At 32.5% G+C, this 19,304-nt stretch overlaps 1 protein-coding gene across 2 annotated transcripts in view; it reads right to left on the minus strand.

Annotated features, from left to right (window-relative positions):
* BRWD3 (bromodomain and WD repeat domain containing 3) overlaps nucleotides 1-19,304 on the minus strand; it is a 103,395-nt gene that overhangs the window by 15,860 nt on the left and 68,231 nt on the right. For both annotated transcript variants that reach the window (XM_074324122.1, XM_019717548.2), the window contains exons 20-33: nucleotides 18,403-18,496; nucleotides 16,264-16,413; nucleotides 15,109-15,185; nucleotides 14,358-14,526; nucleotides 13,383-13,496; nucleotides 11,157-11,264; nucleotides 8,831-8,955; nucleotides 8,009-8,091; nucleotides 6,739-6,850; nucleotides 5,670-5,731; nucleotides 5,375-5,530; nucleotides 4,613-4,733; nucleotides 3,469-3,594; nucleotides 3,302-3,380 (exon numbers count right to left, since the gene is read on the minus strand). In XM_074324122.1, coding sequence (XP_074180223.1) covers nucleotides 3,302-3,380; nucleotides 3,469-3,594; nucleotides 4,613-4,733; nucleotides 5,375-5,530; nucleotides 5,670-5,731; nucleotides 6,739-6,850; nucleotides 8,009-8,091; nucleotides 8,831-8,955; nucleotides 11,157-11,264; nucleotides 13,383-13,496; nucleotides 14,358-14,526; nucleotides 15,109-15,185; nucleotides 16,264-16,413; nucleotides 18,403-18,496 — 1,576 coding nt within the window. The remainder of the gene's footprint in view (nucleotides 1-3,301; nucleotides 3,381-3,468; nucleotides 3,595-4,612; nucleotides 4,734-5,374; nucleotides 5,531-5,669; nucleotides 5,732-6,738; nucleotides 6,851-8,008; nucleotides 8,092-8,830; nucleotides 8,956-11,156; nucleotides 11,265-13,382; nucleotides 13,497-14,357; nucleotides 14,527-15,108; nucleotides 15,186-16,263; nucleotides 16,414-18,402; nucleotides 18,497-19,304) is intronic.

Raw genomic sequence — 19,304 nt, forward strand, 5'->3', positions numbered from 1 at the left:
CATTATGGTCAACACTGAGAAGCTAAAAGCTTTTCCTCGAAGACCAGGAAAATGACAAGGATCCCCACTCTAGCCACTTTTATTTAACATAGTATTGGAAGCCTTAGCTAGAACAATTAGGCAAGAACAATAAAGGTACCTAAATCAGAAAGTAAAAAAGAAAAACTGTCTCTATTAGCAGGTGGCATATTACAAATAGAAAACCCTAAAAACTACCAAGAAACCATTAGAATAAATTAATTCGTTAAAATTTCAAGATACAAAATTATACAAAACAAGTTGTGTTTCTATACACTAACAGTGAAATTAAGAAAGCAATCCCACTTATAATTGTATCAAAAAATAAAACAACTAGAATTAAATTTAACAAAAGAGGTGAAAGATCTGTATACTGAAAAATATAAGAGATTGATGAAAGAAGTTGAAGAAGATACAAATAAATGGAAACACTCTGTGCTCATGGATTATAAGAATAAATATTGTTAAAATATCCCTACTACGCAAAGCAATCTACAGATTCAATGCAATCCCTATCAAAATTACAATGGCATTTTTCACAAAATAGAAAAAAAAAAAACACTCTTAAAAATGGTATGGAATCACAAAAAAAGACTCCTAGTAGCCAAAGCAATCTTAAGAAAGAACAAAGGTGGAAGCGTCATATTTCCTGATTTCAAACTATACTACAAAGCTATAATCAAAAGCGTATGGTATTGGCAAAAACAATCAAAAGAAAACCAGACATAGATTAATGGAACAGAATAGAGAGCACAGGAATAAACCCATGCACATACAGTCAATTTACAACAAAGGAGCCAAGACTATACAATGGGGAAAGAAAAGTCTCTTCAATAAATGGTGCTGAGAACACTGGATATCCATGTGCAAAAAAATGAAACTGGACTCCTATCTTATACCATACATAAAACTTAATTCAAAATAAATTAAAAACTTGGACACGAGACAGGAAGTCATAAAACTCCCGAAAACACAGGGATAAGTTCTTTGACATTGATATTGGCAATGGTTTTTTTGTACTTGAGAAAATAAAAAGTCAACAAAAGCAAAAATAAACAAGTGGGATTACATCAAACTAATAAGCTTTTCTGTATAGCAAAGGAAACCATCAATAAAATGAAAAGGCAACCTACTGAAAAGGAGAAAATATTTGCAAATCATATTATCTGTTAAGGGATTAATATAAAAAATATATTTAAAAAACTCATACAACTCAATAGCAAAAACAAAAAACAACAAAGACAAAATCAAACAAATGAGTGACCCAATTAAAAAATGGGCAGAGGAATTCAATAGACATTTTCCCAAAGACAACATCCATACGGTCACCAAGTCCATGAAAGATGCTCAACATCACTAATCATCAGGGAAATGCAAATGAAAACCACTATGAGGTATCACCTCACACCTGTTAGAATGATATTACCCAAAAGACTATAAATAACAAGTGCTGGAGAGGATGTGGAAAAAAGGGAACCCTTATACCTTGTTGGTGTGAATGTACATTGGTATAGCTGCTATGGAAAAAGGTATGGAGGTTCCTCAAAAATTTAAAAATAAAACTACCATATGACCCACCAATCCCACTTCTGAGTATATTATATATCTAAAGGAAATGAAAACAAGATCTCAAAGAGATAAAACTGCACTCCCATGTTCACTGCAACATTATTCGCAATAGCAAAGGTATGAAAACAACCTAATTGTCTGTCAATAGATGAATGGATAAAGAAGATGTGATGTACACACAACACACACACACACACACACACACACACACACACACACACACACGAATATTATTCAGCCTTAAGAAAGAAGGAAATCCTGCCATCTGAGACAACATAGATGAACCTGGTGGACATTATGCTAAGTGAAACAGAAAGACAGAGAAAGACAAATACTGCACGGTATCACTTATATGTGGAATCTTTTTTAAAAAAAGTCAAACTCATAGGAACAGAGGATAGAAAAGTGGTTGTGAAGGGCTGAGTTGTCAGGGAAACAGGGAGAGGTTGGTAAAAGGGTACAAACTTTCAGCTATAAGATGAATAAGGTCTGAGGATCTAAGAATCTAATATAAAACATGGTGGCAATAGTTGATAACACTATATTGTATAGTTGAAATTTACTAAGACAGTAGAACTTAATAAATGTTCTCTCCAAAAATACAAAGTTCCTGAATTACTTTTTACTTTAGTTTTCTATTCTAAACCCAAGTAGAGCTACTCTGAGGATAAATTCTTACTACATGAAATCCTGAGTCAAAATGCATTCATATTGTTACCCCAATAAACTTAAATTAAAAAAACAAAACAAAAACTAAAACAAAATGCATTCATGTGAAAGGTCAGAGAAAATAATAGGCATAAAAATGATAAATTTTTCATTAGTTTCAGGATAATGATATATAATCGGCATATTTGAGTTCTTATTATGTGAATAACATTTAACTCCAAAAACACAACATTTTATAGTCACATACATTTTCATTAAAGAGTGAAAAACATTGGAGATTTACCATTTTGGAGATTAACAGTAGAAACAATATAAACATGTAAGATATCTCTGTACATTGGACACTACAATAGAATCTAACATATTTGAGTCATTCATCCCTGAGATGAATTGTCTTCCACTAAAGATTTTTGAATTCTCATTTTCATTATTGTTTCAGACTATTATCTTGGTTTTAGCTTCTATCATAGCCTCCAGTCAAAAACGGCTTTATGTACTCAGGCAGATGGCTGGGTGGGGGAATCAGGTATATGAGGGTTTGCTGACAATACTAATTTCATTTCATTAAGAAAAACTGGTTTATGTTAGCAAATTTCCATAAAGGAAATCAAACAGCAACTCTATGAAATCACTAAAACTGTATTTTGAAAAACAAAATTTTCAAATCATTACTATTTTACATGTACTGTGTAAAAAATTAATCCTTACTAAATTTCCATCAACAACCATTCTTTTGAAATATTTAATGCTTCGTCCTATTTTTAAGGGCTGTAAAATGAAGTCTTAATTTCTTATCACTGAAACCCACTAAGTTAAACAGGATGACTGGCCACCTGTTTCTGCCTGAATACTGTAGCAATATTACATTTTTGGTATATGCCATCTAAATACAGGTTAAATAATTTAATAAGATGCAGGTGTCCAGCCAGCTTTTATAAATCAGCTTCATCGCTCATAGCCAGTTATAGCATCTACATGTAATACTTACTGTACTTCAAATAACAGAAAAGGAATTCATGCCTACCAATCATGCTACATTTCTTACCTCCTCTGTATCAGTACTGTTTAGTTCTTCTGCTTTAATTTTATTATAAGTATCCAGTATATCAGTACAGCTCTGGTCCCTAAGAAATATGATAAGTCAAAATACATTTCAATGAATTAAAAAAAAATCAGAAGTCAGTCCCTATGGAAGATAAAACTGCTTCTTACCCAATAAATCGAAGTAAGACATCAGTTACAATTTTGGCTGCTTTAACTATAGGACTGTCTGGCTCATTGAAAGTCCTGGCATTATGTTCAATGTAGCGTACCTCCCACATTAATGCTGATATTCTCCTATGAAACAAAAAATACCCTCTGTTACTCTTGGTTGATACATTTAAAGTCTATTCTAGGAAAATACAACATAGAACTAAGCAGTTAATCATGATATGTCAAAGGTGTTCCAATATATGTGACTCGTATGTGTGTGACTGACGTGCACTAATAAAGGTATAGTTACAGTATCTGAAGCACAGGCAAGAACTTTAGAATTACTGTACTGCATATTAAAATTTGGAAAAGAACTGATCTAGGACATTATGAGTAAATAGTGATTTGACCAAACACAAACAAAAACAAACTGTTTTGATAAAGTCAAAAGAAGCTTTACTTTTCAGAAGAGATGAGAAGAGCAAGAAAAAAGAAACCAGGTCATAGAAAAGGACAGATTTTTATCTAGTTACTTTTGTGATATGTATTATCGAATGAAATTATACGTAATATTATAAAATACACCCAATTGGTTATATTTATAACCAGTTTATGGAATAAGTGTGGTTAGGATACAGTGGACTCTGGGGTGAGAGAGGTACCAAAAGCTACCCTCCACTGCCTTCGCATAATCACTTCACTCCCAGCTAAAAGCAAAGCAAAAAAAATAATAATCTGTCTTTTTGTATCTACATTTTGGGGTTGGTAATTAAATCTAATTAACTGCCGGTTAATACCCTAACAGATTTAAACGTGCTCTAAGTCTTTGTAGCACCTTAATTATGATAAATCCACAAACTACTTAATCTGCCTTTAATAAACTAAAATTTTAAATTTTAGTTTTTCTGTCACATGTGATTTGTACTAGTCATGACTTTCTCTCTGTACTTTATTCCATGCCTCTTCTTACCCTGGAAGACATGATAATCTAATGAATAAAGGGAAATTAGTGTTCTAAATTTTTAGAAGAAAATGTGGAGTGGGTCCTTTGAATGATTATTTTACACTATGAAAAGAAAGATCTCAGTGTATCATTATGCAAAAAGGAAATCAAAAGACATAAAATTATAAACTTTATAGTAAATGATGAAACTAAACAGACCTGTAAAAGCGATTTTCAAGTCTCTGCCTGATGGTGTTGAGGTCAGTTGGATAAGCAACTACAGTACAATACAAGGGATAGGCACTGAGATCTACTGGAACAGCAAAAGGACTGGCAAAATCTACAGTATTACCAAAAAAAAAAAAAAGGTAATTACAAAAAACATTAATGTTTCATGTTAACAAACAAAACTCATAAACAAGAAGGAATGGCAATATACTACATTTCTTAAATGATGATGATTCAATTATGCAATTATTAGGCTAATACTGGATATAATATCTATGAATTATGCATGATCCAGTGGTCCAAATGAGGTAAAACGAGACATTTAAGAAGAACTGTGTTCAACTTCAAATTTATGTCTTTTCTGGATAAACACCAAACGTCTCAAGTGATATACTTCAGAAAATACAACTAATTACATGAGTAAAATACATTACTCACTCATTGTCTTTACCAAAGAACCCATCCAAAGTCAGGCTCAAGGAATAGCTAGAGAGCCAAAATGACTCACTCAAGAAAGTAAAAGACACCTTCTACCGACCTTCACTATTATAAACCACTAGAGAACTGAGAAAGTTTTAGTCATTACTTTAACTACGCATACAGAAACATTAATACTAAATCTAGAATCACTGTGCCTCTTGAGTTAAAAGTGTACAGTGAAAAAAAAATGCATTTCCTTTTGTAGAACTTAAAATTTTGCTGGTTTTCCTTGTTCCTGTCCATCCTTCTAGTATTCTTTCACATTTACTGTACCGAGGGAAAGAAGGTGGTTGATGCCCTCAATAACCCGTTCACATTCCTCATCTCTGGAATGAGCTCCCCATTCTCCTTCCTGGGGTTTGTACAACAAAGCAGTCAGTTCCTCCTGTGACACAGGAACACCAGCACCAACTTCATCTGGAAAGGCAGCTATGTATAAGATGCAAAACCAGAAATAATTAGTTTCCAATATCATGCTATTGTCTTTTTCCTTTTAGAAGAATTATAATTCATTTTTAAAAGCATATTTAAAAAAAAAAAAAAAAAAAAAAAAAAAAAGCATATTTACTTCCTTCTGGAATTGGCTCCATATCCCAGGGGCTCATCTTTTCTCTCTCATTATTGTCCCAGCTATTAAAAAATAACAAGATACAAATCAAATTCACATGACACTTACTTTGATATACTAGCATAATTTACATAACTTCTTGGGGATGAAATTTGGAAAAGGGCAATACAATTTCCCTTAAAGTACAACTTTGTTTACATAAATGTAATAATAAACCTCTAATAGACAAAACACCTTCTACCAATATGAACCTTAGAGAGCAGTAAGTTTACTCTTTTTTACTTGGATTGTTTTAATTTTATTTTAATCAAGAATATATTCAGTATTAAGCCAGGGTGTAGAATAAAAAGATCTCTTTGGGAAATTCCTTTCAGGTTAAAAAAGTCGATTTAATACATCACTTATTTCTGTGAGATAATCTAGTTTATCCTAACAACTTAAGTATTATAACATCTTCAAATTTTTATTATTCCCTTTTGAACTGCAATATGGAGACAATAAGTCAGTATTCACAGAATAAACATTTCTTCTATCACTCTTGACCAGAAAGCTTCATTAATTAGGAATATTATAACTCTGGGATTTCATGAAAAACTAAAGTAAATGTTGTAGACAAATATCACATCCAAATATACTGCAGTCACCTCTGCCTAAAATTCACACCATTAAATAAAAGACTAGATACTATTATTCATTGCTATATTCCAGCTGTAACAATTACTTTAAACACTGATTTAATTTCAGTCTTCTTCATGAAATATCAGTCATAACTATTGTCTAAAATAGAAATACTTAAGAGAATACTTAGGCATAAAGGAGGTAGAAGTTAAGTCTTCAGTTCCTGCTTTGTTTTAGGAGGAACATTTACCTGTTTTAGCATATTGGAACAAAAAGTTTATCATCAAAATCCTTCCTTATAGGTACACTATGATTACTTCCTTACAGGTGTAGGTCTTGTAAGAGTAGACTAAGTCAGATAAAAAAAAAAAGCATTATCCCTGGTAGGGTTTATAGAAGTCCATAGTACTACAGTATTATATCAGGCATAAAAAACCATAACTGTACTTACTGAACACTGTAACACTGGAAAGAACTATCAGGATATTCTGGTTGAAAAGGCTGCTGACTCTCCACAGTCCCAAACCACCAGGCGTCATCTATTATACTGCGGAATCTATCACCTATAATGTTTTTAGAAATTCTTAAAAGGGTGCTCTTGAGAATAATAGCTCTGTTCCCACACTAAATTGCTACTTTTTCTTGAACACAGAAGTAGCATTGTAACTAGTGTTGTTAGCGGTTTTAATCTGAGTTTTCCAGATAAGTAAATTTTACATTTCACCCTCTTCAAGGATTTTGATTTCCAGGTACTAGTAATCTTTCTGAAATAAACTGCATATGTCCATGTCTTTTAAAATAAATGCTAGCACATATAATTTAACTTTTATCAATTACTTCAAATCATCATTATGCATACTCCTTCTTACACTGTATGTATGTTACTACAGTTGTTTATCTTTTTTGCTTTCAGCTTTATGCCTTTAAAAACCTCTTCATACTAGTTTTGTTTCTAAATGGCTAAAGATTACAAAACCAAACGATTGTGGACAAAATGTTTCTTCCACATAAGAAAGGAGAATTTAAAAGTATTAATAGTAAACATTTACATAGTGTTTACTCTGTGTCAGATATCATTTTAAGTGCTTTCTATATATTAACTCATTTACAGCTCACATCATCCTTATAGGTGTGATCTCATGTGATTCCCATTTTAAAGATAATGGAAGTGAGGTACAGAGGTTAAAAACTTGCCCAAGATCAAATAGCTAATGAGGGGGAAGGGAGGAATGGAGAGAGGGGAAGAGGGGGAAAGAGGGAAATGGAGAAAGAAGGAAAGGGGGAGAGGGGCAGAGAGCAAGAAAGGAGGGGTAGGAATAGAAAGAAATAGAGGTAGAGAGAAAGAGAGAGAGAGACAGAGAGACAGACAGAGAGAGAGACAGAGAGAGAGAAAACCACAATCAGTAATGGTCTGTTTTATGAGCCCAAGTGTTAAGTACTCTATTTTAGGACAACTGACATTTGATAAATTTCCTTTTAATAGATTTGTATTCTAACAGAGTAGATACTCGTAGAAGATTTAGAAGTTATATGACACACACACACAATGTGCATAAAATCACCTCAAGATAACTGAAAAGAAAATTTTAATTTAATTTTTCTAATTTGACTAACAGCTTTTTCCAGCTATATGTTAAACTAGTTTCTTTCTGTTAAATCAGATTTTAAAAAGTTACTCCACATAAAACTTAATATATTGTTATTGTGAATTCTATACTTACCAATCTGCCAGTTCCTTTCTTTGGCTTCATTATAAAACTGATGTAGCACAAGGAAGTCAATGACATCTGGCATGTCATGATACCTGTACAGAAAACAAAGTACATATGAATCAATATACAGATATAATAGTATATCTGTTACTTACTTACCTACTATCTAGGGATATGTTTAATGTGGAGACATTAAGCAAAATGGTATAAATCTCAAGGTCCCTATAAATGCCTTTAAATTAAACTCCAATTGTTTTGATTTGTTTGGGAGTATCCACCCTGCCTAACTGCTGCTACAACTTCAGTGATATAAAGACATCAATGAAGGTTCTTCAAGTTTAATATAAGGTATTTTTTTATTAAGGACTTTTTAATAAAAGCATGAATTGATGTTATTTCATCTCCCCAGATTTCAAACTCACTTTAAGAAATGTGCCATTGACTATTCCTATTATTATTAATATTAACAGAAATAAAAGCAACTAGCATGTTTCAAGCATACTGTTAGGTACTTATATAGGTTTTTCTTTTATTCCTCACAATGATCCTGAGAAGCATATTAACATTTCAATTTTACAGATGAAGGCATAAATTGAGAGAAGTAACTTACTCGTAGAGCTATACCTATATATGTATGTATGTACATATAATTAAAAGAAACAAACCAAGAATTAAACATTAAATCTTGGTCTTTAAAACTCTAAAGCCTATAGGGCTGTAGTGCTTTCTTTCCCATCAAGTCTTGTACACTGCAAAATACACAATAGGGATTAATGCGCGCGCGCACACACACACACACACACACACACACACACACACACAGCTTCTCACTTAATGGAAAAAGACTCTCCAGTCATTTTGCCTGAAATGGGGTCCAAAAATGCAAGCTTCAAGCAGCAGAGAGTAGGTGGTCCAATCTCATATTTGATTCCTACAATCTTAACAAACTCTTGTTCCTATGAGAAAACAAATAAACTATTACTTTCAATATAAATAACTGCCTAATAGTTACAGATTTCATTATTTGAACAATTTAAAGATTACCTGAATACCCACCAAATACTAGGTACTCCACTAAGTGTTAAAGGTAATAATGCATGGCTGTTGTTTTTTTCTTATTAAAATTTATTGGGGTGACAATGGTTAGTAAAATCACATAGGTTTCAAGTGTACAATTCTGTGACACATCATCTATATATTGCATTATGTGCTCACCCCCCCCAGAGTCAGTTCTCTTTCCATCACCATATACGTTACCCCCTTTATCCTCTTCTACCATCTGTGCGTATGTGGTAAACACTAAACTGTTGTCTGTGTCTATGAGTTTATGTTTCAAAGTGTCCTTTGACAGATAATTGGATAAAGAAGATGTGGTCTTGTTGCTTTGTTGTTTTCAGTTTTATATACCACATATCGGTGAAATCACATGGTTCTCGACTTTTTCTGTCTGACTTATTTTGCTTAGCATAATAATCTCAAGATCCATCTCTTAAAAAAGAAAGGAGATGTGGCATATATACACAATGGAATACTACTCTGCCATAAGAAAAGATGAAATAGTGCCATTTGCATCAAAATGGATGGATCTTGAGATTATGTGGAGCGAAACAAGTCAGACAGAAAAAGTCAAGAACCATATGACTTCACTCATATGTGGGACATAAAACTGAAAGCAACAAAGGAACAAGACAAAGGCATGCCTGTTGACCCTAAATAACAGGTTGTAATTTATTGAATGGCTCGAAACCAAGGATAAGCAACAGAATCTCCTTGGGAAACTTTTTAAATTTCATGTTCCTAAACCCTACTCTTATAGAATTCAGTAGGTCTCGGGTATAACTCAGCCATATTTTTATGTGTTTTTTTTAAACTCCCCAGGGTACTATGATGCTCTGCCTGGTTAAGAAGCACTCCTCTAGCAGAAATACAGTATGTAAGTATATGCAGGTAGGCATGTACATGGATGTTTGGGGAAATGACTTACATTTCTGAATGCCTAAAATATTATTTTACAATACCACCCTTATAGATTATTAGTCATTCTTAACTGATGACAAAACTAAGTCTGGTGGGTACAGTGATTTGGTTATAGTTCTACACTTGTATATAGCAGAGCTGGGAATGAAATTCAAGTCTTATTTTGAAGCTCAGGTTTTGTACCACACATATGATGCCTCCTATAATTTGCTAGAACCACATGGTTATAATTTAAAATAAGGAATCATGTTTTAGTCATTCCCCTGACCCTAAAACAAAACAAAACAACTCAACTTTCATCTGATTCAGAATAGATGGTAGCATTCCTGTCTCCCAGGAGAGGAATATGTAAAACTTACTTGATAAGACACTTTAGCATCTTACAACCTTAATATAATTTTTTACAAGTGTCTGAATCTTTATTTCAGTAAATACACACATTGTCTATTGTATCCTTCCTGCTAAGCATCACACGATAACCCTTCATTTACCTGAAAACCACTGTAAAATTAGTCCTTTAGTCTCGTTTAGTCAAGAAATATATGTAAATGTATGTAGAAATGATTGTGTATGTATCCCTATGTCTGTATTTATGTAAGTACATATGTATGAATGAATGAATGTATGTATAGTTACAGGTAGAAAATCCTTCTCTAAATGTGTGTGTGTGTGTGTGTGTGTATCTATTTTACTCAATACAATGTAGCTGCATAGGTTACCGTATCAAAAAATTATCCATAAAGCACCACAAATTTCTGAGCTTCTTTGGATTTATGATATTCGTTATATCCCAAAACCACCAGAACCATGAGGGTGTTTGCAGTCCACACATGTGGTCAGTTTATAGAGCCTCCAGAATGTACAAAGCTTTTGAGGAGACTATCCACACCAGGGAACTACTACTTTGTTTAAGTGTATATACACTATAGGACCTGAAGCTTGAAAGAAATTTGGTTAAATAATCAAGACAATAGGTGGCATACAAATTTTGGCAAACATAAAACATGACCCACAACACTCAGCTGTACAAGAATATGTACGGTACATCAACACATCATGTATGGTACATCAACACATCATCAACAGTGAGATATGAATGAAACTGAGAAAAAGCCTATGGGCAAGTAACTTAATTCCCTAGCTACTTCAATTGCATAGCTTATGAATTTAGCAAACTTACCCTGAGATCCATTTTATTCCATGGCTGTTTTTGTAAATTAACACTGTATATTTTTGATTTCCTTACAGCCCGCACATAAGCTTCATGCCCTTGCCTAAAATAGATAAGCTAAAACAAAAAAACATGAGCTATTAAACAGCAGTGTCCTATTTAACAACTCTGTACATCCCAATATATATTCCTACAAATGTCCTCTTCCATTTACAACAAACATACATAATTGTAATTTTGAAAAATTACTATAAGGTACTTGTTGCCGTCAAATAATGTTCCTTCAGTACTCATGCTTAAGTAGTCCGGGACTAAGTACTGTAGAATATAAACACTGCACATGCAGTCCTTTTCCCCCTAGGAGCTTCATACATTTCTGGAGAAACAGAGATTAATGACAAATGTACACAAAAACCCAACTTTATTTTAAAGTATTAATTTTTAATATGTATTCATATTTTGTATCATATTTTAAAGTTCTATATTTCAAATTGTAAGTGATATTCAGATATTAACTTTTTTTTTTAGTTTCAGGTATACAAGACGATAATAGTTAGACATTTATACCCCTTACAAAATGATAACCCCCCTTCCCCAATTAACATTTCAATAGTCAGCCTATACATTATATATACTTCTAATCAGAGACTACTAAATAATTTTAAAACAAATTAAAAATTTTCTCCCTAACATCAGAACTGGCATTGTATGGAAGGAAAATGAATCCAAGTGCTTGGTAAGACCCTTCACCTCCTTAAGACAGCATTCACTACCATATTCTGATTCATGAAAAAATAAGTTTATTTCCCACAATAACTTTAAAGAGGTGGTAGAGATAGATAAATAGAAGAAAGCAACATGAAAAATAACATACTATGAGGTTTCAAAACTATACTGACACACTCTACCAATCAACAATGTCTAAGTCAGGAGTTCTAACAGCTAAAAATACAACTAGAAAATTAAAGACTTAAATATTAGTATGTAAACACAATTGTAGGGGTAAAAAAAAAAGTTAATAGCAATCATGTTATTCAGATACCCTTTATTATGTATTTATCCCTGTACCCAACAGAGAGCAGTCTTATTAGTTCATATCATAGCGTATACAGATCCTTAACTTCCCCTATAAATTCATCTAAGATTAAACATCTCTCTTAAATTATCCCTCTTAAATCTCCATAAAAGTGGGCAATAAATACAAGAAACCATGATTTTGAATACGCCCCCAAAAAAGCTTCTTACTTTTTTTTAATACAGCATTCATCAGAGCATGTTCTACTAAAATTACCACTCAAAAAAGTGTTGCTCAAAAGCCTAATGTTTATAAGACAAACTTATGGAAAAAAAAACATTTTAATAATATCAAAAGATAATCAGCAAGTAATAGCTTATTCATAAAGCAACTAGATAGCTATCTCTGGTACAAGATTATCTATAACAAGCTACTATAGAAAGGTTTGGTGAAATTTTTATTGGTCCCAAGACTTTTAGAACCATATGCAAGGTTTTGTTCCTTTTTTTATTACAATGACAGCATTACATTCCCACTGTTAGTCTTAAATTGAAAACTGTGTGTAAGCATTCAATCACTCAAAAAAGATTAGTCAGTATATCAGATACTATACAAGCCAACTGGAGCTCAAATATTACAATGTTACCATAATTTTCATAAGAAAACGAAAAACAAAATTTTTTCACCAGATAGAATTTAAATCAATTTTTGACTGACCAATCATAAATATGGCTATGTTATTCAAGCATAGGCTTGGTAAGAAGGCCTTGTTTATGAAATGACATTCCCCTAATTACTGAAAGGGGTAATTAACCACTAGCATAGTTTCTATTGGGTTGAGCATGGGCTTCTTTAAAAAAAACAACAAAAAAAAAACAATATTAGGACTTGAGTTAGAACTAAAAATACCACTTAATTGTACTACATGGCAATTAAGATAAAAATAAAGGCAAATATTTTCAGGACTTTACATGTCAATCAGTTTATCTCAATGTTCACAGAGCATCTGCCATACTGAAGACTCTGAGCCAGGCCCAACAAAGGATGCAAAGATTAATAAGATTCAGTCACTGTCTACAAGAACTACATAATTGAGCAGAGCAGCTATAATTATGTGTACATATAACTATAATAGAATTGAGAATCTAAATGCCCTAAAGCTAATAAAGTGAGTGCTCTTGAGGTTCTAACAGAAAGGGGTTATAACATGTAACAATTACCTCATCTCCCATTTGTGGGACAAATGGGGAACGTCGTGGAATAGTATCCAAGATCCACTGAGGGGCAAACCATTCTTCGTTGGGCTCACCTGCCATAGAAACCAGTCCTCCTTTCTAAAATATAGTTCAAAAATATATAAACAATAAATATATGAACAGTAGTATCAAAATAACAGGTACTAGAGAATGTTAATAACATTAGATTATAATAAAACCTAAAATATACAAATTTTAAACATTTTCCTTTACCAATTATGTACAACTTGCATTAGTAAAATAATCAAGTGAGTTCTTAACATGTTGCTCAATTTTGGCTGACAGAAAATATGGCACTATATACTACCTAAAATTACATATTTTACTCTTTATGTCCCTAGAATACCACATGAATTCAAATACAAGTAACACAGTAACTTTTTGCCAACAAAATGGTGACAATCAAAAAGCTAATTCTGTCCACTAAAGCAACAGGCTACAGAATGCATACATAATAATTTTTTAAATTAATATTCAAAGAACTACATGGATTAAGTCTTTACTTCACCTAAATGAAATTATAGTGAGAAAAAGAAACCATCATTGGAGTCAAATAAAACTATATAAAAAAATGGAAGAAGAGCCCTACAGCATTTATCATACCCTTCCATTTTACAAGTCAAAAATGTATAGAAAATTATGACTGGTGACATGACAATACTTTTATACTATAGTGGCTTATTATTTAAAACTCTACTACATTTTAACAAACAATTGTGAACACATTTTAATTTAATAACAATGAAAATAATAAGATGGTCTAGGCTCTACTTTCGAGAATAGAAAAATTTCAAAGTTTCTTTACATTTTAAACAATTTCACTTAGTTTCTCAGATGGAATGTTATTTTTAGAGAAAAGTCAACTATTACTATTTAATACTCAAGTATCAAAGGCAAAAACAAAAAAATACAACAAAAACACCCTCTAAACTTACAAACCTTCTTTCTAGTCTGTTTAGGTTTCTTTTGCCTTTCTTCTAGTGACTTCAAATTCTCCTCCTCAGAGCTGCTGCATATTTTCCGTGTTGCCTGTCTGGTTTGTCTTTTTGGAGGTTGCAAATTTATTCCAGCATCTGCTGTCCAATCAGAATATTCACTTGATGAATCACTGTAAATAAATCAAAATTATGAATAAGAACGTTTAGAAAAAAACAGTTTTGCCTCAGAATTGGAAGATGAGCATTTTATAATCAAAAAGCATTATAAACGACATGGATCGATTATGTCCTAACTGAAGAGAAAAAAATATCAATATAGAATTTTGATCATCACCTAAGTGATTTTAGTGAAATGTTTCTAAAGTATAAATCTTAGTTTCCCATAACAGAATTTACAATTCAAAATTCCTGTATAAATCACAAAAGCTTCTTTAAATAAAAATGCTCCTTTTCACTGGAGAAGGTTAAACGTAGTTATAAAACGGAAATAAATACATATAGCCTGCCAAGATGCAGAATCTTGGATTTCCAAAAGATCTTATTTTATAGCTGAGGGAACTAAAGCCCACACTGACATGCCCTAAAAGATACTGCCAGAGCCAAGATAAAACAGCAGGTCTCTAGGCTTCCAATTCAGTTCTCTTTCCACTATAAAATACTATTTTAACTTTGGCCTTACCAAATTCCTACAAGAACATAATTACGTATTCAAACTGTCAAATAATTTTGACCAAATCAAAACTATTAACTACCTGGAGGAACTTTCACTTTGCCATTCAATAACAGGATCCTCTACAGAAGCATCACTTGTGCCAACTGTTTCATCTTCCTGAAACACAGAGCCAGCAATTGAGATATATGGTTATTAATATTTTTGTATTTATCTTATTGATATGAGACATCTTTCATTATTTCAAAGAATGAATAGACTCCTTAAAGACTCCCAAACATAACCCTCTTATATGTTAAAACAGTTTTTAAAAAGAATATATACCTTCACCAAGTTCATATAATTACTCTCCATAGAAAATTAATATCTTTTTATTACGTAAAATTTCTAACATACCAAAGTGGAATGAATGGATAACCCTTGTGTACACAATTTCCAGTTTAGAAAACTCACTTAAGTATAAATATTTATTAAGATTAGGATTCTTCCTTAAAACATAAGCATAACAACATTATTTCATTAAAAAGGTAAACATCAATTCCTAACAATGTGATTATTCTTTTCAGATCAAGATTTTCATTGGTGGGGGATAGTAGGGACATCATTAGTAAGAGTGAAAAAACTGTGAATAGTGGGAGAAAAATGGGGTACCACACATTGTCAATGTATAATTAAACCTTCATTATTTACTAACCAACTACAGTTGTTAAGAGAATAAAAGGAAAGGACTGAAGAAGAACATGAAGAAATACCTGCTACATTCTCTCTTTATTCCATTACCATGAAAAAGGTAGGTCTGAGAAAAATCATCACTCAGTAATCTCCATGACTGCTAAAGTCAACAACAACAACAGAAAACGTGCGTATTGTGCTGATGACAGTCAATCAGTTTTGGGACTGTATAACTAGTTATCCCTGTTTATATTCCACTTCTTTTCATTTCTAGGCAGATTTCCTCTCACCTTCTTCTCACTGTCCCAAAGCCAAACCTTGGCTGGCATGTTTGATACCCTGAACCAAGATAATATCTTAGGAACAAATCAGAAAAGATAGCTAAAGGAATTCAATAATCCTCAAATGTGCCTATTAAATGCCTTATTAATTAATTATCCTCTCGTAAGAAAATCATTAAAATAATTTTCTATTAAAGAAGTGACCTTAAAAGTAAACCCAATGTAATGATACTAAACTGGGAAACAAAAAAGTTACGTTGAGTAAATCATATCAGATATCTAACCTCTGAGGAGCTGTCTGAGTCTTCCTGTGCATGTGAATTTTGACATGGTGCTTGTGAATTATGCTCTATGTTAGACCGTGTTTGGTAAGTATGCTGACGCTTACGTTGCGTCCTTCGTAAAGACCGTCCACAGCTAGGCTGATAATCATTCTGTAAAATAGCAAGAAAACAAGCTTTAAAAAATCAAAGGCTCAGTGAACATACATAAATGGCCATATATAAAGCAAATCAATTGAGCAAGGGTGGGGTCGGGGTGGAGGTTAAGAGATAAGAATAAATTCCCAAGAAAAAAACACAAGATATAACCAGATTTATATATATTTAACTCACCTTTCATTAATATTGATTACTTTCCTATTTTGAAAACTATGTAAACAAATTAAGAACAGTCCTGCAAGTCTGGGCTGCAAGAATTTGCCGAATCAGAATTTACACAAACTAAGAATTACACATACACATATGATTCACAATTTATTACAGGATGAAGATATCTATGTCACATCTATGTACATATAATTTTTAATCTAATTGAGCTTCTTTAACTCTATAAAAAACTACATTTAGTAAGGTCAAAATAAATATTTAATTTTTAACAACTAAAATGTAAAGTGAAAATGATTTTATTCTAACCATTACAAATATAAAATATTATTACTGATATACCAAGTCAGAGCAACAACTCCAATATGTCATCAGGAGTAAGTACACAAGTTTAAATGTCTTATAAATCAGTCTCTATGACCAGTTTCTTATCTTACATGTAAATGTTTCTCACTTTCTATAAATAAAAATGTTTTATAGACCCAACTACCCTATTTATTAGTCTCAGACAAGTCTGATATTTAATAAATCAGCTTAGCAAGAAAAAAGAATATAAATCACGAATCTGAGTCATTCAGAATCTCTAAGAAAATGACCTTACCAAAGAACATCAAACAAGCTAATGAAATCTCAACAAAAATTAAGAATATCAGGGGGATCACTTCATAGACTGTGTCATGAAGGATCACTTCATGCCTGACCACCGTGCTATACACCTGAAGCTTAAGTACAATAATACTGAATGTCAACTACAATTATACACACACACACACACACACACACACACACACACACACACACACACACACACACATATATAGTCACAGGATATAAAGTACAGCATAAGGAATACAGTCAATGGTATTGTAACAGCTACATACGATGTCAGAGGGGTAGCAGACTGGAGAGGTTATCACTTTGTGAGGGGTGTAAATGTCTATTAGGTTAGTGCAAAAGTAATTGTGGTTTAAAAGTTTAAAAACAATTGCAAAAATCGCAATTACTTTTGCACCAACCTAATAACTAGTAGGTTGTTTTGTACACCTGAAACTAATTAAAAAAAGAAATTGGGCATCAAAATGACCCAAGACTATTTGGAGATATTCATATGATAATTACCTAAAACTGTAGTTATCAATACTGAAAAAAAAATATTTAAAATTCAGTGTCCACTACCTATGTTTTTTTTAATACAATTAAAACCATTGTAGACTTTCCAAGTTATCACACTCTTTAGGAGTTATAGTTAGATCCAGGGTCAGAACTGAACTTTCTTATGCCACCAGTTTTTCTACCTCAGAGTACTAGTAAGGGGCTTACCATGTTCCTAGTGGAGTATAGGAATCTTACTCCCTGCTTAGCAATTTATACTGGGAATATGCATCTTCCCAATGTATAGATCAGATTTTGCCCCTGTATGATTAGGTAGGCCAGGAGTGTGCCTAGGGTTTGTGTCAGCAAACTTTTTCTGTAAAGGCCCAGAGTGTAAATATTTTTGGCTTTGGAGGTCATATGATCTCTGTTACAAATACTCGACTCTGTAGAGTGTGAAAGCAGCCATAGACAATATGTAAATGAATAAGTGTGCATGGATTCCAATAAAACTTTATTAATAGGAATAGGCAATAGAGCAGATATAGCCCATGGGCAGTAGTTTGCCAACCTCTGGCCTGAGCATTTGTTTTACACTCTTATTAGTGAAACGGGTTCCCTATATGCAAACACTTATCTAAATAGTCCCTTAATACATAATAGTGACCTTTCAGAAACCTGGTATCTGCAAACATTTGCAAATAGGGTATTCCAAATTAAACTCACCCTTTGGGTAGCATAAGATGGCTTTTTCTTCTTTTCAACTGTATAGAGACTGATTTCTATGTCACCTTTCGCAGTTCTACATTCTTCCTGAATCCTAATAACAAATCAAAAGTCAAAGTAACAAAATCAAAAAGCAAGCCGATAGCTTAATCTGATAACACAAATACTTTTAAATGTAAAATTTGCCATTTTAACCATTTTGGGGTATACAATTCAGTGGTGTTAATGAGATTTACAATGTTGTGCAACCATCACTATTTTAAAAATATTTTCATCACTCTAAACATAAACTGTGTAACCATTAAGCAGTAACTTTCTATTTCTCCTTCCACCAGGACCTGTTAACCTCTAATCTACTTCCTGTCTCTGAATTTGCCTATTCTTGATATTTCATATAAGTGGAATCATATTGCATTTGTCCTTTTGTGTGTAATTTATTTTAATTAGCATGTTTTGTGGTATTATTCATGTTGTAGCAGGTATCGGAACTTCATTCCTTTTTATGGCTGAACAATATTCCACTGTATATATAATATTACATTTTGTTTATCCATTCATCTGTTGACAGACATTTGAGTTGCTTCTACTGTTCGGCTACTGTGAATAAATGACGCAGTGAACACTGTCATACAAGTATCTATTTGAGTCCCTGCTTTCAAGTCTAGTTTTAGCATTTTGACCAAAAAATTACTTCAAATTGCTCTATTGCCAGAGGGTAGCATTCAGTTCACAAATTAGTTATGTCTCCTTTTATTTATTTTTATTACTGCTGAAGAAAGAAAAGGTGAAACCAAATTAATTTTGCTACTTGTTGGCTGAGCTGGTAAAACCTTGGTTAGGGAGATAACATGATTAAAATGGATTTTATGTGTTCTCCGTCAATGTCCTTTTCTCTTTTTAAA

Source organism: Rhinolophus sinicus, chromosome X (genome assembly GCF_036562045.2).
Source record: "Rhinolophus sinicus isolate RSC01 chromosome X, ASM3656204v1, whole genome shotgun sequence".
Lineage (NCBI taxonomy): Eukaryota > Metazoa > Chordata > Mammalia > Chiroptera > Rhinolophidae > Rhinolophus > Rhinolophus sinicus.